Here is a 16670-nt window from a genome sequence, read left to right on the forward strand (position 1 = left end):
ATAAAAAATTATTAATTTCATTTTTGTTTATATTAAATTAAATATTACAGTAAAACATAAAATTCATAAATAAATTGTTAATTTTTTTTTAAAATGAGAATTTAAGAAATATAAGAAATAAAAACTAATAAAAAAAAGAAGATGACATATAAGAGAGAAATTAATATTAAAATAATAAAAAAAATTAAGAATAAAATAAATTATCTAGTTTAATTAATGAAAAAGAAGAATAGAGAAAATATATTAATATTTAATTAATAAATATATAAATTTAAAAATAAAAGTTAACCATGGTTACTAAAAGAGGTTAAATGAGCTAATTTTTGATAGTACATATGTTTAAATGATCTTTTATTAGTATATACGTTTAAGTGAGTTAGTTGTACAAATAAATACGTTTAAGTGAATTTTTTTCCGAAGAAAAAATATTAATAGTATGCAAGTAATTTTTGTCTATTTTAAACTAATTAATTATGTTATAACGTTTCAAATTGTTTCAAATTATATGGAGTAAATTCAAACAAAATTAAATGTAAAAAAAAAATCAAACAAAATAATGTTATATAAAAATATTTCATAATCAGTTAAATATTTAAAAAACATTATATCTATTACTCCTTTATTTATTTTTCATATTTCATATTTTATAATCATTCATATCTCACCTAAACAATTTAACATTATATCACATTATATCTTATGTTCCCTAAACAGAGCTCAAAGTCATCTCTATTTCACAATTTAACAAGAAAACTAATAATACTAAATATCCAAATTCATTTAACAAGAAAACTAATCATACGAAATATCTAATTTTATATAGACTAAATAATTCTACTAGTATAATTTGCAACAAATCAATTTTTATGTTTGAATTATGTTTAAAAAAAATATAATAAAAATATTTGTATTAAATTGGACATATTAAGTTTTTAAATTAAAATAAATAAATATATATATATATATTAATTCAAAATAAAATGTTAACTTATTATATTAAAAAATAAAAAATAAATATATTAATTCAAAATTTTAATATCCAAAATTTTTAAAAAATTATTACAAGAATAAAATGTTTTATTTGCAAAAACATAAAAAATATACATATTAAAAATAATTCAGAACTAAAATAAAATGAAAAATAATAAAATTACAGTAATTTGAATTCCATTCTAATTATAATTTTACTCTTAAATATTTTACCAAATTATAATTCTAATTTTAATCTTAAATATTTTCCCAAACATAATAATATGAAACTAAACCCTCCAAATTCATTTCCAAAAACACACCCTCATAAGAAAAAAACACTCAAAACAAACTGCAATATGAACTTCTTTGACAAGTACATCTATAAGTATATAATAATAAGTTTACATACTGTACAAGAAAGTAATAAAACCTTAAACAAACATGATCATATGTAATGACTCGGTTTAACTTCCGCAAGACAAACATTCTTCACGGTTTGTCAAAGAACATACCATTTCAGACACCTTACCACTCATAACATCATCTGCTTCGGTTTCTGCTTCTCCTACATTTGTCTTTTCCTGCATTTCCATCTACTCAGTAACATATTGGAAAACAATAGGCAGAACAAGGGACAATGATATAAGTATAACCTTTTTCAGCATTGAGGTATCAACAGTGAACTTGATTGCATCAGCAGCTGCTCGTGTTCGTAGGTAATACATCCCTGTTTTCAGACCCTTAAAACAAGACAAACAATCGACCAACAAGCAAAAGGAAGGTCCAATTTAATCCAAAAACACCAATTTAATCCATCTCAGACATTTTTTCTTCTTTTTCAACAATGAGGAAACAACAATGGCATCAGTTCTCACCTTAGACCAAGCATAAAAGTGAAGGGATGTAAGTTTTCCAAAGTTCGGTTGCTCCATGTGTATGTTAAGACTTTGACTCTGGTCTATGTAGCATCCACGATCTGCCGCCATATCAACCAATGTCCTCTGTTTTATCTCCCAAACAGTCCTAAAATGGGAATTTAAAAGGAATATTTTTAAATAAATCTGTATAAGGTTAATTATCAGAAAACCAATCATTTATTTAATCCAATACTTGTAGATTTCCTTTAACTCCTGGGGGACTTCTGAAATTTTCTGAACAGAACCATCCTCATATATTATCTGATTCTTAAGAGTAGGTGACCAAAGACCCATCTCAGTTAAGTCATGAAGCAGGTGTTTATTTACCACCACAAATTCACCGCTACAAACAGTACAAGGAAAATTTAGTTGTGTTAAAAAATGATTATATACAAAAAAGGGTAACACGGACCTTAGAACTCTGCGACTGTAGATATTGGATGTGTATGGCTCAAAGCACTCATTATTTCCAAGAATTTGGCTGGTTGATGCAGTAGGCATAGGCGCAACAAGGAGTGAGTTTCTCACGCCACTCTTTGCAATCTTTGCCCGAAGGCCACCCCAATCCCATCGATTTGAAGGTTCTACACCCCACATATCTGGCTGGAGAATGCCCTGTGAATCCAATATAACATAAGCATGACTCTTCCACATAAAGGTGGCAAACAGAATAATTAGATAAACCATCACGAGGAACTACACATCCTAATCCCTACCTTGCTCACGGGACTTCCATTGTAAGTCTCATAAGGACCTTCCTTTACTGCCAATTCGTAAGAGGCTTTCAAGGCATGGTAATATATGGTCTCAAAAATATCCTTATTCAGCTGTTGTGCCTGTGTTATTTAATGGTCAAGACAAGTCTTCACAAACTGCAAAACAATTCCTCCTCAACTACACAACTTCTTACCTTGGGAGAATCAAATGGCATCCCGAGCAAAATGAAAGTATCTGCAAGACCCTGGACTCCTATACCAATAGGTCTATGACGCAAATTTGATTTCTTTGCAGTCTCAACAGGATAGTAATTAATATCGATTATTTTGTTGAGATTCGTAGTCACTACTGCAACAACCTATGGAAATAACAGAAATAAAAATAAAAATGAGGATAACCCTAATCGTGATTGCTAATAAAAGTACACTTGCAACAAGGAATTTATATTATAGCTGACCTCTGCTAATTTGTCGAAATCAAAATAGCAATTCTTATGACCTCTGCTGCCTACAAGCTTAGATGGATGTGATTCTAATAGGACACCCTACAAAATGAAGATCAAGTAATCAAGACTGCACAAAGGAATATGAAAACAAACCAAAATGAGATATTAATACAACGGAAATAATTAAGGGCGTACCGTTTCCCTAACAAATCGTGGTAAAGCAATTGACGCTAGATTGCATACAGCAGTTTCTGTTGGACTTGTATACTCAATAATCTCAGTGCACAAATTTGAAGACTTAATAGTTCCCAAATTCTGCTGATTGCTTTTTCTGTTGCATATATCCTAGAACAATAAAAATACTCAAGAAACAATACAATGGAGAAGCTGAAACCAGAATCAAATGCCAAGAATGACATTGTTACATGCAATACCTTGAATAACATGTAGGGAGTCCCAGTTTCAATCTGGGCCTTCAATATCTCAAACCAAAGACTCTGAGCTTGTACAACTTTCTTTGCCTTGCCCTGAGCAAATTAGGTGTCACTAATACCAAGATTTCACAATCTCATCAGAAAAGGTAACAATGGGGATAAACAAATTTACCTCTCTCTCATACTTGGTATATAGGCTGACGAATTCTTCACCCCAACAATCAGCCAATCCTTGAGCCTCATTTGGGCAGAACAACGACCAGTGCCCATTGCTTTGCACTCTTTCCATGAAGAGATCAGGTATCCAGAGAGCATAAAATAAATCTCTAGCACGTTGTTCTTCCTGTAGAGAAAATATAATCTATCAATCATGTCAAAATAAAACACTCTTAACACAAAAACCAGCATAAAGAACTTATATCATATGCATATGCTAAGTATAAATAAACATATTAAGAAGACCTTTCCATGGTTCTTCCTCAAATCCAAAAACTCAAATACATCTGCATGCCATGGCTCCAGATATACAGCAAAGGCACCTAAATGCAATAAAAGACCAGAATCAATACATGATAAGGAACACCAATTATTAAAACACCAAACAATGAATATACCCTTTCTCTTGCCACCTCCTTGGTCAACATAACGGGCTGTGTCATTAAACACTCGTAGCATTGGAAGAAGGCCGTTGGATGTACCATTTGTTCCACGAATATAACTGCCAGTGGCACGAATATTGTGAATAGACACCCCAACTCCACCAGCTGACTTACTAATAACAGCACACTCCTTCAATGTATCATATATTCCTTCAATACTATCTTCTTTCATGCATACCAAGAAACAACTACTCAACTGTAAGCAAATACATAAAATTGTCAATATAACTAGCTTCAAGAACAAGGAGGTAAAATATAAATAAGACTTAGTATTTGTTGCATACCTGAGGTATTGGCGTTCCTGCATTGAAGAGAGTTGGAGATGCATGAGTGAACCATCTCTGAGACATTAAATGGTATGTCTTGATGGCAGAATCAATATCATTTTTGTGGATCCCAACAGAAACCCTCATTAACATGTGCTGAGGCCTTTCCACTATTTTTCCTTGAATTTTCAAGAGGTAAGATCTCTCAAGAGTTTTGAATCCAAAGTAATCATAGTCAAAATCCCGATCATAAATGATCTCACTGTCCAGTCGTGAAGCATTCTGAAAAAAATATATGAATAATTCATAAGAATCCTGTCAGCTTTGCTCATTCAAATATATCTTCATCTCTTTCACAAGCAAAAGCCATAAGTGGGCAGGATGATAATCAAGGGTTTAATGGAAAGAAAAAGAGATAAAGCAACTCAAACAAAAAATCCAAGATAAAAAATCATATGCAGATTATATCTTCATCTCTTTCACAGAAATTCATTAAAATTCTATGAACATCAGAACAGCAAGATTATATTTTTATGTTCAAGTTCGATGCCTATAGACAACCCCACAAAAAAGAAACAAAACATGACGAAAAACATAGTACCTTCATGATAATTTCGTAAACATCATCAGCTATCAAAGGAGCCTTCTGATCAGATCTCTCATTAACATGATTATACATATCCTTAATCCTGCAATATCCAAACCATACAAATCTCAGCGTTTGAAATGCAACAGTGGGAAGAGAACATTAAAACACATACGTATCTGAAAAGGATTTCTTCGTGTTCTTGTGCAAATTCGAGACAACAATTCTTGCAGCCAACTGCAGTAGATATAGGTTAAATAAATAAAAATAAATAACAAAGAAGAGAAAGTGATGAGGCGAACAATAGAAGGAGAGACTGACGGATGCATAATCGGGATGATTTGCGGTCATGGCAGCAGCAGTTTCAGCGGCAAGTTCATCGAGCTGACTTGTGGTGACTCCCTTATAAACACCTACACATACCTTCTGAGAAACGAGGACTGGATCACAGTGGTCGGTGCTAAGACCGTAGCTTAACTTCTTGAGACGAGCGGTGATCTTGTCAAAGTGAACCGACTCTTGACGACCATCTCTCTTGACCACATACATCTTCAAGTCAATGAATCCTGTCTGAAAAGACAGAGATACTAGGCACTGTTAAATAGGGGACAGAATTGGGAGGAAGAGTGTAAGAGAAGGTAGAGAAAAGGAGGAGAGATTAATTAAATAGGGTTTAGGTACTTGAATTTTTCCCGCCCATTCATGGAGCCGCGGGTTGATGGAACGAAATGATGAAGATATTTGGGACCACATATCCCACAAATAGAAAGTAAACCGTGAGATCTTGCATAAATGGTTTAGTAAAGCAACCGATAACCCGGCTGAATCGATTGATTTCGACTCGAAATTATCTGAAACCAAAATTAAACTAATTATCTGAACCGAGGGATAGAAAGATTTGAACCATTTCATGTTCTACCTAACTTTCGAACAATTATTCCCACACTATCCATTTTTTCATTCACATTTTCAAACTACACACTTTTCTCTCTCTAAATCATTAATCAACTTTTTAATTACACATCTTTCACATTAAATTCATTAATTACTTTATTTTATAAATACAAATATATATATATATATATATATTAATATATATATATATATATTAATATATATAATTAAAATTAAACATTATAAATATAATTCAAATAAATATTATAAATTAAAATAAAATATTATACACTAAAATAAATTAAATTACATAAAGTTTTAATATTATATTATTTATTAAAATAAAATAAAATATATATTATATTATATAAATATTAAAATAATACATATATTACATAAATATTAAAATAATACGTATATTTTAAAGTTTATTGTAATTTATTTTATTTTAAGGTTTTTTAAATTAATACTTTTATAAATATTTTAAGATTTAGGTAATTTATTTTAAGATTTAGTTTATTTTATTTTATTTAAGGTTTATGTTATTTATTTAATTTTAGTTTATAATATTTATTTTGATATTTAATTTAGTATGTTTAGTTTTAATTATATATATTATATTATAAAATTAAGTAGAAATAAAATATATGTGTTGTTTTAATATTTAATGTAATATATGTGTTATTTTAATATTTATATAATATAATATATTTTATTTTAATATATAATATTAAAGGTGTAGGTAATGATTTTTGTTTTAGTTTATAATATTTATTTGTATTATTTAATTTATAATGCTTATTTTTAATTATATATATTATAATTCTAAAATTAAGTAAAAAAAATATATGTGTTATTTTAATATTTATGTAATATATTTTATTTAATATATATTATTAATTTTAATTATATATATTTGTATTTATAAAATAAAGAAATTAGTGAATTTAATGTGAAAGATGTGTAATTTAAAGGTTGATTAATGATTTAGAGAGAGAAAGGTGGGTAGTTTGGGAATATAAATGAAAAGGTGGGTAGTTTGTGAAAAAATTGTTTGAAAGGTGGGTAGAATAGGAATTGGTTCGAAAGATCTCTGTTATGGGATCCGACGGTTATCCTCAAGTAGTAGGGATCCCTTTTACGAGATTCGTCTGTTACGTCTATTACACTCACATAGGGGGAAATTTGATGAAATGGCTCCCACAATAGGGGAAATTCTAAAAAAGGACCGCACCTGCTAATGTAGGCAAAAAGGGCCCTTTTGCCCTGCGAAATGTCAGAAATACCCCTCAAGCGCCAGATTTTACGCTCATTGACGAGAATTGCCATTCACGCGATTTATTCTAAATCGCGTAAGTTGATTAACGCGTTTTAGATGAAATGCGTGAATGACAATTCCCGTTTTTCAATTAACGAGAATTCCCATTCACGCTTTTCATCTAAAACGCGTTGATCAACTCACGCGTTTTAGATGAAAAGTGTGAATGTGAATTATCGTCTTTCGTCTTATATATAATTTTCCGGTCCTAATTTAAAACAAAACCTTCCCGATTCTCCCTCCCACCCCGACTTCCAAAACCACGTCTTCACAACTGCAGACTTTCCATTCCAACTTCGTTCAAGATCATCGTTCAACATCATCGTTCCTCAACATCATCGGGATCCCTCCAACATCATCGACTTTCCACCGCCTCTTCGATATATTCAGGTCAGTTTAGGACTTAAGGTTTAGGTTTAGGTTTTGATGTATATTATACCGTTTATATTCATGGATATTGGTGTATTTAGGTTTAGGGTTTGGTTCTGGTTTCGTTTATGTGCGTAAATGCTTTTAGGGTAAATGACGAATATTATATCAGTGTTCTTATTCTGCATGCATGCATTTCTCGTTGATTCATTCATTTCTCGTTTAATTGTTTGTTATGTTCTTGTGAAGAAATGTCATTTTCGTGTATTCTTTGATCTTGCTTGAGTTGTTATATTAAGAAATGGCACATCATATGCTTAATGTATTTAGAACTGTCAATTTACAAGCATTTCTCATTGGTTAATTCTATTAGTGATTTTGGATTATTAAAAACTAAGAAGACAACTAGTTTTAACATGATTTTGGTTGCAGTATGATGTGCAGTATGAAACTGGGAAACTTAGACCTTATTTGAAATAGTTTGTCAATAGTTTAGGTAATTATAATTTTTTCGATTTGCTTACTCCCATGTTGTTCTTTGTTTTGTAGATGGAGTCCACTATAATACCCGAGTTTGCTGGGAGGGTATCTTGGAAAACCAATATGGGAAATATTGCAGCCAAGTTTGCGTCAATGAATCTAACTGAAAGAGTAGAGCAAACCCAATTCAGATTCTTATTCAAAGGGCACCCGTTACTGCGATTCTCAGGAACGGCTATACACCAAATGCTCTTCAGGAAGTCCAGCTCAAATTCTATGGAGATGAAGTTCCTTGTGAATGGAGAAGAGATGTGCTTCGGGATGAAGGAGTTTGCATTGGTTACAGGTCTCAATTTTGGGAGATTCCCTACGGAGGAAACGATTTTCAATCAGGTTGAAGAATCTCCATCTTTGGTTTAGGGTAAAGTTGGAGGGATCCCGATGATGTTGAGGAACAATGATGTTGAACGATGATCTTGAACGAAGTCAGAATGGAAAGTCTGCACTTGTGAAGACGTGGTTTTGGAAGTCGGGATGGGAGGGAGAATTTGGGAGGTTTTGTTTTAAATTAGGGTAAGAAAGTTATATATAAGACGTAAGACGAGAATTACCATTCACGCTTTTCATCTAAAACGCGTGAGTTGATCAACGCGTTTTAGATGAAAATCGTGAATGAGAATTCTCGTTAATTGAAAAACGGGAATTGGCATTCACGTGTTTCATCTAAAACGCGTTAATCAACTTACACGATTTGGATTAAATTGCGTGAATGTCAATTCTCGTCAATGAACGTAAAATCTAGCGTCCGAAGGGTATTTCTGACATTTCGCAAGACAAAAGAGCCTTTTTTGCCAACATTAACCGGCGCGGTCCATTTTTGGATTTTAGCCTGTTATGGGCCATTTCATCAAATTTCCCCACAAAGGTTATAGGAGCGAAATAATAAAATATTTTATTTTACTTTTATTAAATGATCATTTTGCCACGGGAGAATATACAAAGAAGATAATTCTTAGGGAAAATAAAATGGTCATATTTAAAAACAAATAATAATAATTATTTTTTTATTTTATTTTTTACTAATTCTATCTTAACATCATGGATTTGTTTGGTAATAAAAAAAATTAATTAATTTTCCAATTAATTATTTCTTAATAATCTCATCACTCCAAAATATTAAAATAATATTTATTTTAAATTATTATTTTTTATTTTATTTATATATATTAATACGTCTTTTTATAAAAAAAATAATCATTACTTCCTTAAAATTATTACCAATCTCTCTTACCCCTTATTCTCTTTGGGTTTTTTAAAATACTTATCTAAAATCAATTTTTTAATTTATCACTTATTTTATTAACTAAAATACTAAAATACCATCTATTTTAAATTATTATTTTTTATTTTATTTATATATATTAATATCTTTTAAATTTTTTTACAAAAAAATAATAATCACTTCCTCAAAATCATCCCAAATTATTATTTTTCTCTCTCTACGTTTTTTCAAAAACTCCAATCCAAACAAGGCCTTAACTTTCAAAATCTATCAAAATTAAATATTTACTTATTTCCTTCTAAATTGAAAAAACAAATCTCAATACCCTAACTTTTTTCCAATTAAAGACTTTAATCAATATTATTATTATTTTTTGCTAAACAATAGTCAAGATTAAATATCTTTCACTTCTTTCTAAAATTTCATTATGCTTGATACGTGTGAGTGTTGGATGGAGGTGGATAGATCTAAAAAGACAACTCTTATGATCACATAATTTATTATATTCATGCACTTCTCGTGTATTTTATATTTTATTTTTAGATCAATCAGTAATTGAGAATTAGTATTAAAGGCCCTTAAAAAAGTTTTAATTTAGATATTTAACTTTTTTTTATTTGATTTTTTAAAATATTTAATTTGGTCCTTTTAACCTTTAATATAAGGAATTTTTATATTTAGTTCTTTTATATATATTTTTTATATGTTTAATTTTTATTCTATAGATGTTTATTAATACTTTCTACGTATTATAAATTTATAATAATAAATAATATTGATAAAAAAACTAAAAAAATACAATAATTACATTTTTTAAAAGTACTTAAAAATAAAAATTTTCTTTTAGTAATATATGTTTAATGCTTGTTTTATTTAATAATATTTGTTTTTGATATAATCTTGTATAGTATAATTTGCGTTTATTTAATGATGTTTAATTTGTTTTTTCTATGTGTATAAATTATTGATTTATAATTAATTTTATTATAATATTTTTTAATGGGTGTGACCGTGTGAGTTTGAAAAAATATTATACTTTAATTTATAAAGTTAATAAATATATAGGTAGTTATATTGAAAAAGTTAAAAAAAATTGTATATAATAAACTTTTTTAAAATACTTTTTTTGAGTTTGAAAATGTATTTTTGGATTGGAGATTAATTATTGTTTGATTGTATATTTATTTAATTTTGAATTTGAGAAAATTTTACTAGTAAGAATAGAAAGACAAAATTAATTACAAACAATATCTAATCTTCCCAACCATAACATCATAATGATCAGTTGAATCCGCAAAAAGAGTTATTTGTCTATAACAAAACTGTAAAAGAATGAGAATTCGTCGTGCTCATTTGAGAGTTTTTTTAATGGGTTTTACCAAAATCTTATTTGATAATATTATAACATTTTTATTGAAAATTTAAGTTTATAAAAATAAAATAAAAATATTTTAATTTTTTTTAATGAATAAATTGTTTGATGGTTGATTATGAGATATAAAACTTTTGGATAAAATCTCTAAATAATCTAAACCAAACAATTTTAAAAGAAAAAAAGTTAACTATAATTAGGAATAACAATAGCCTTATGAAAAAATGTTGGGTGTGTTTAGTAACCTTGGAATTGGCATTGTAATTAAAATTGGAGGGTCCAATTTCAATTCATATCTCCAATTTCAATTCTTATATTTGTTAGACATTTTAATATTAAGATTGGAATTGGAATTAGAATTTCAATGAAATTTAATATAGTGTAATTTGATAGTTCTCAAATACAATCTTTTTAGGTTGAAATTATAATTTCAAATTAACACGTTTTTCACGTTTTTGATATGTTTAACATGTTTTTTACACATTAAACATGTTTAACACGTTTTTAACACGTTTAACACATTTTTCACACGTTTAACATGTTTTCATGTTTTTGGCACGTTTAACACGTTTTTTGCACTTTTAACACGTTTTTGACACATTTAACACGTTTTTGACACGTTTAACACGATTTTCACGTTTTAACACGTTTTGGACACATTTTTTTACATTTTGGCACATTTGACACGTTTAATGTTTAACAAGTTTTTCACATATTTGGCACGTTTTGACACGTTTTTCACATTTTGACACATTTTGCACGTTTTGGTATGTTTAACAAGTTTTTCACATATTTGGCACGTTTAACACGTTTTGACACGTTTAACACATTTAACATGTTTTAACACATTAAACATTTTATCATGTTTTTGGCATGTTTAACACGTTTTTGACACGTTTTTGACACGTTTAACACATTTTGACACGTTTAACACGTTTTTACGTTTCTGACACGTTTACCACATTTAACACATTTTTCATGTTTAAGCACGTTTAACAAGTTTTTCACATATTGGGCACGTTTAACACGTTTTTATGTTTTTATGTTTTTAACACGTTTAAAATGTTTTAATACATTAAACATGTTTAACACGTTGTTGACACGTTTCACATATTTTTTACGTTTTTGACACGTTTGAAACATTTAAATGTGCCAAAAACGTAAAAAACGTGTTAAACATGCCAAAACGTGAAAAACGTGTCAAAATGTGAAAAACGTGTTAAACATGCCAAAAACATATTTAACGTGCTAAAAACGTGAAAAACATGTTAAACGTGTGAAAAACGTGTTAAACATGTTAAACATATTGTTAGGATCGGGATCACTTACACAACACACACCAATTGACACTAATCCGATTAAAGATTAGAACCGATCTTAACACTACACAGGTTGTCACAAACTCTTGAACCGAGTTCAAGGGCAGAAATATCTATTTCAACCTGAAGCAACACACACGGTTCGGTTAAGGAAGATAGTTTGGAGAAATCGGTTGGAATAAAGTAAAGTCGGTTGGGTTAGTAAAGTAATGATTCGGTTCGGTTGGAGTAGATAGTGATTCGATTCAGTTGATAGTGCAACCGGAAATAATGAAGAACACAAGACAAATTTTATGGATGTTCGGAGATGAAACTCCTACGTCACCCCTTCTTCTCAAACTGTGAGAAGGAAATTCACTAGGAATATTCAACAATACAACATACAATACGATCGAGTCTTATTTACTGCTCGTCGTTCACTTTACAGCACTCAGACACAGTGATGTAATACACTTTACAATGAATGTAAATACTTAGAACTTTTTGATCAAGAGAGCTATGTAAATCCCGTGTGTTTCTTCAATACTTTGACTTTCTTTTATATGGGAAATATTACAACGGTCATATTTCTCTCTCTTAAGTTGATTGGTCACAGGGAGCCATGCCGGTCCGGATTAGGTGGCGTACACGCTTTGTCTTTTGTACACATGACAACGGTGCATTAGGTGGTCGCCTATTCCTTGGGGGTTGCTTGTGGACTTAGATAACATCAGTAATCATTAGCTTGCCGCATGCCTTATTTCAGATCCTTCTTCCGCATATTCCTAAGGAGTATTTGTTTATATCATTACGTCACCTTCAAAGTATCCATAACTTTGAATAACCTTCCCGTTGGCTTTAGGATCTTCAATACGTTGAGCCAGCCGGACGTTATCAGTTTGCAACTTAAGCCGGGCTTGAATTTAAACCGGTCCGGGTTTCTGCGGATGTGATTAAGCCAATTCGGTTTAACCGAGAGGATAAATAAATTTAGGAATTCGGTTTGGCCGGTCTGGTTGAGGATGTGCCTGCACATATAGTTGAAATTGATTAAGTTCTTTGGATAGTTAATTTACTTAAATAAACTAACTATCTTAATTTTTCTAATTTTTTTCCCTTTTTGATTATTTAGAATAAATATTCAAAATTTGTGATCGTTGGCCGATTTTAAAGAACTTATATTTATTTGACCGGTTTTTAGAGAATCGGTTTTAAAAATATCTTATCAATTTCTCCCTTTTTTGATACTTTTAACCTAAAAGTGTCAAAACCAGTATGAGGAAAGAGGATTTAACTAGGGTGGTTCAAAACATATCATAGGTTGGAGTGTAGAATCTTAGACCGAAATTAAAAATATAATAAGTAATAGACTATAAGTTAAAGGCATAAAAATGAAAAACAAATTAGAAGTTCAAGAGTTTAATTGTCCCCCTGTTCTTTTTCTTTCGCCTCTTTCGCCCTTCTTTCCGCGCCGGATTGCTATCCGGCTAGGAAGGATGATCTCGGAGCGGTTCGATCGAAATTGAAGAAGCCGCTTTCCGATCTTGTCGGTCGAGTATGTTCCCCGGAAGGTGGAGTTCTCCCACTCCGCATGAAGTTTTCAATGGACCCGACCTGTGTGCCCTGATCCGACTGGTTGTTTGAGGGGACGTAAGAAGTCGGTTCTGCCCTGGCTTTGCGTTTCCTTGGATTTAGGGGAGCATCATCTTCCTCTTGGCCGTCAGCAAGTGGAACATTTAAGCCGTCTACTGGAATCGCAGTCGTTCGAGTATTTCTCTATTCAGCTTGAGTTATTACTTCGGCTACATCCTTTCTTTTTCGTTTATTTATCCGTGCCCTTGACATCGTAGCAACAAATTGTGAATCCCGAATTTATCTATCTTCTTGGGCCGTTTCCATAATCAAATTTTGTTGAAGAATGCCAGCCGCATCAACATCTTCTAGTTCGGCTGCTTTAGGATTGGCCTCCTCTTCTCCATGAATCTTTCGGGCTAGTAATGCATCATTCTTTTCAATTTCCTTCAACCGCCGGACCTGCTCTTCCTCGTCGGCCTGAAGTTTTAAAGTTGTTTCTACATCATTTCAGATCTATTCTTTGGTGGCCACAACCTTGACTCTTACTATCTACTCAATCTGAGCAGACATAACCTGCATCATTTGAAGTATTTGGGAGGTGGTCGACTCAACCTTCGACTCAACTTTTTCAATCTTGGAGTCGGTTGTGGAAGCTCTGGCTTCCAAAGATGCCTGCCACTTTGCCATTGAATTTTGAACAACATTCTGAATGAACTCCTTCATTTCGTCCGAGAAAGGGACGACTGCGTGACTTTGCACCGGATGTGGGGAATGAACCGATACTGACATCTCCAGTTTGTTTTGGTTATCCGGATTTGTCTCTACAGAATGAATATGGATAAGAGACTTACTTGGAGATTTGGTTGATGGGGAAGCGGTTAGACCATCTTCTTTTTCTGGGGATTTTTATTGACTTTCTTCCATCTGGTCCCTCGTCGGTCTGGATGACTGACCAATCTCAAAAAGTGATACACCCAACTATACTCTATTACGGTCAGACTCTTCAACCGGAAAATGCATTACAGTATCTCTCACCGTTTCTTCCTCCATCCTCGTGATCTCGGATTGAAGATTGTCGATAATTGTGTTTAAGATTTCCCTTACCTTCATATCCTCATCGGTCGTTCCACCTTTAGCCACATCGATCTGATGAGATTTCTCCATTGTATCGGTCAACACCCTCAATTTTGCATTGGTTTCATCCAGTTTTTCCCTTTCCATGACTAACGAAATGAATGTTGTTTTTGCAAAATCGAAGATTGTTTCTTCCAAAGCCACCAGTTTGGGCCAATATTCGTTTTCAGAATAGTTGGGAAGCATGTGCTTGAATTATACTTCATTTCTTATCTTCCACCATTCGTAGAACAAGTAAGACATATCATAGGCCCGCTCCTCCACCATTTTGAGGACCCTTTTTAAAATGTTGTCGGCCGATTTTTCGTTTATTTGAGAATCCGGAGTTTCAGAATCCGGTATAATGTCACGTTTATCCATCTCCTCATGAGGCGGGTTTTGATCATGTTCGGTTGAAGGAGTTTCTTCAACAACTGGTCTTGTGGAGCTTTTCGCAGTATAACTACCTCCTTGCACCGGAGGTTCTTCAACCACTATTTCTTCTTTATTTTCGACCGTTTCTTTGGCCTTGTCATCATCATCTGTCCGGTTAGTTTCAGTGGTTTGACCGGTCTCAAGAAGTTTGCTCGTCACCTCGGTTTCCGTAACCCAATTGACAACATCCATAACGTCATTAATTTTATCCGAAATCCTCTGCTGGACTTCTTTAACCGCACCCCCAGCAGTTTGTAGAGGGGAGTTCCTAAGTTCAGGAATATGAGTTGGGATAGAGGTACTTACCTCATGGATCGAACCCCCCTTAGATGTAGGTTTGTCGGTTTTGCTTGCCGATGATTCTGCGGGATTTGGAGGAGGAACTTGTTTGGCTACATTCTGCTCATCATCCGGATTAGCCGTAGGGATCTCCTCATTGACCGGAATAGGGTTAGGAGAAGTCGTGCGGTTGGCCAAGTCGGATGGTCTTGCAGATGGGGTACTTTCAGAGTCGTTTGACTGACTAACCGTTCTATCAACCACTGGCTTTTTTCCTTTTTTAGACATTTTCTTGACCTTAGGCTTCTTAGCCTTTGGTTCAGTTTCATTTACCTTAGGCTTCTTAGCCTTTGGTTCGGTTTCCTTTGGTGCTTTTTCCCTTGGGGGCTTTTCAGCTCTTTGCAGGCTCTTTTCAATATTTTCAGATTTTACTATTTTGGATGTGGGGAGAGGAGCACCTGATCCGGTTGGGATCTGAAGATGCTGTAAGATCTTGCCAATTTACATGGCATACCCCAAAGATCGATTTTTCGTCCCAATTACCATTGCACACAGATTTTCAAAAAGCACGCTGGCCTAGTCGATCTTATCACCTCAAATGATATTGGCCATCATTTCAAACTTGTGCCGAGTAAGGTTATCGAAATTACCTCCTTTCCCTTGAAGGGACTTAGAGATAATATCAATGAGCCACCGAAATTCGAACTGTAGCTTGCTCTTCTTCCTAGTGTATTCCACTAATTCGTCCGAGTTTGATATCACTTTCTGAACCTCCACCGCTTCGGCTTCCGGTAGATTAGTTAGAAAATCGCGCCCCTCTGAAGGAAAATTAAGGGATTTAACATATATTTCTTCCGAGAGATGGAAGGTTTTACCGCACACCGTCGAAGAAATCACCCTCTTCTTTAGACTTGCGTGTTCAAAAAACTCTATAACTTATTTTTGATAGAGGATGAATGGTCCGTTCAAGAAGGTTTTCATCCTAGAATCCTTCAAAGCATCCATCATATTTTTGAATTCGGTAGTTCCATTCTCGTGAATCTCCTTGAAGTCGACCTGCAAGATATGAACGAACAATGCACTATCACGTCCCATTTTGATTAGTAAAAAGCTTTAAGAAAGATTGAGAGGATTCGAGATCAAAAACAAAAAGAACAGGTTAAGGGAGAGATAGTAAGTGTAAATAAATAATGATCCATCATCCCCTTATATAGGAAACGGTTTGTGACGGTTACGTGACCGAATCGTCACATCTTTTT

At 32.4% G+C, this 16670-nt stretch overlaps 1 protein-coding gene across 1 annotated transcript; it reads right to left on the bottom strand.

Moving 5' to 3' along the window:
• Positions 1-1434: 1434 nt before the first annotated feature.
• Positions 1435-5581, bottom strand: LOC124941360 (ribonucleoside-diphosphate reductase large subunit-like). Its single transcript, XM_047481671.1, has 17 exons — positions 5318-5581; positions 5172-5233; positions 5012-5099; positions 4429-4692; positions 4100-4340; positions 3948-4024; positions 3658-3828; positions 3486-3578; positions 3247-3396; positions 3064-3150; positions 2800-2964; positions 2606-2725; positions 2302-2504; positions 2083-2232; positions 1848-1995; positions 1626-1712; positions 1435-1553 (listed from the first exon to the last, which is right to left on the bottom strand). The coding sequence occupies exons 1-17, from the start codon at positions 5543-5545 to the stop codon at positions 1437-1439; spliced, it is 2451 nt and encodes an 816-aa protein (XP_047337627.1). The 5' UTR covers positions 5546-5581; the 3' UTR covers positions 1435-1436.
• Positions 5582-16670: the final 11089 nt, after the last annotated feature.

The sequence above is a fragment of the Impatiens glandulifera genome, chromosome 6, assembly GCF_907164915.1.
Source record: "Impatiens glandulifera chromosome 6, dImpGla2.1, whole genome shotgun sequence".
NCBI classification, from domain to species: domain Eukaryota; kingdom Viridiplantae; phylum Streptophyta; class Magnoliopsida; order Ericales; family Balsaminaceae; genus Impatiens; species Impatiens glandulifera.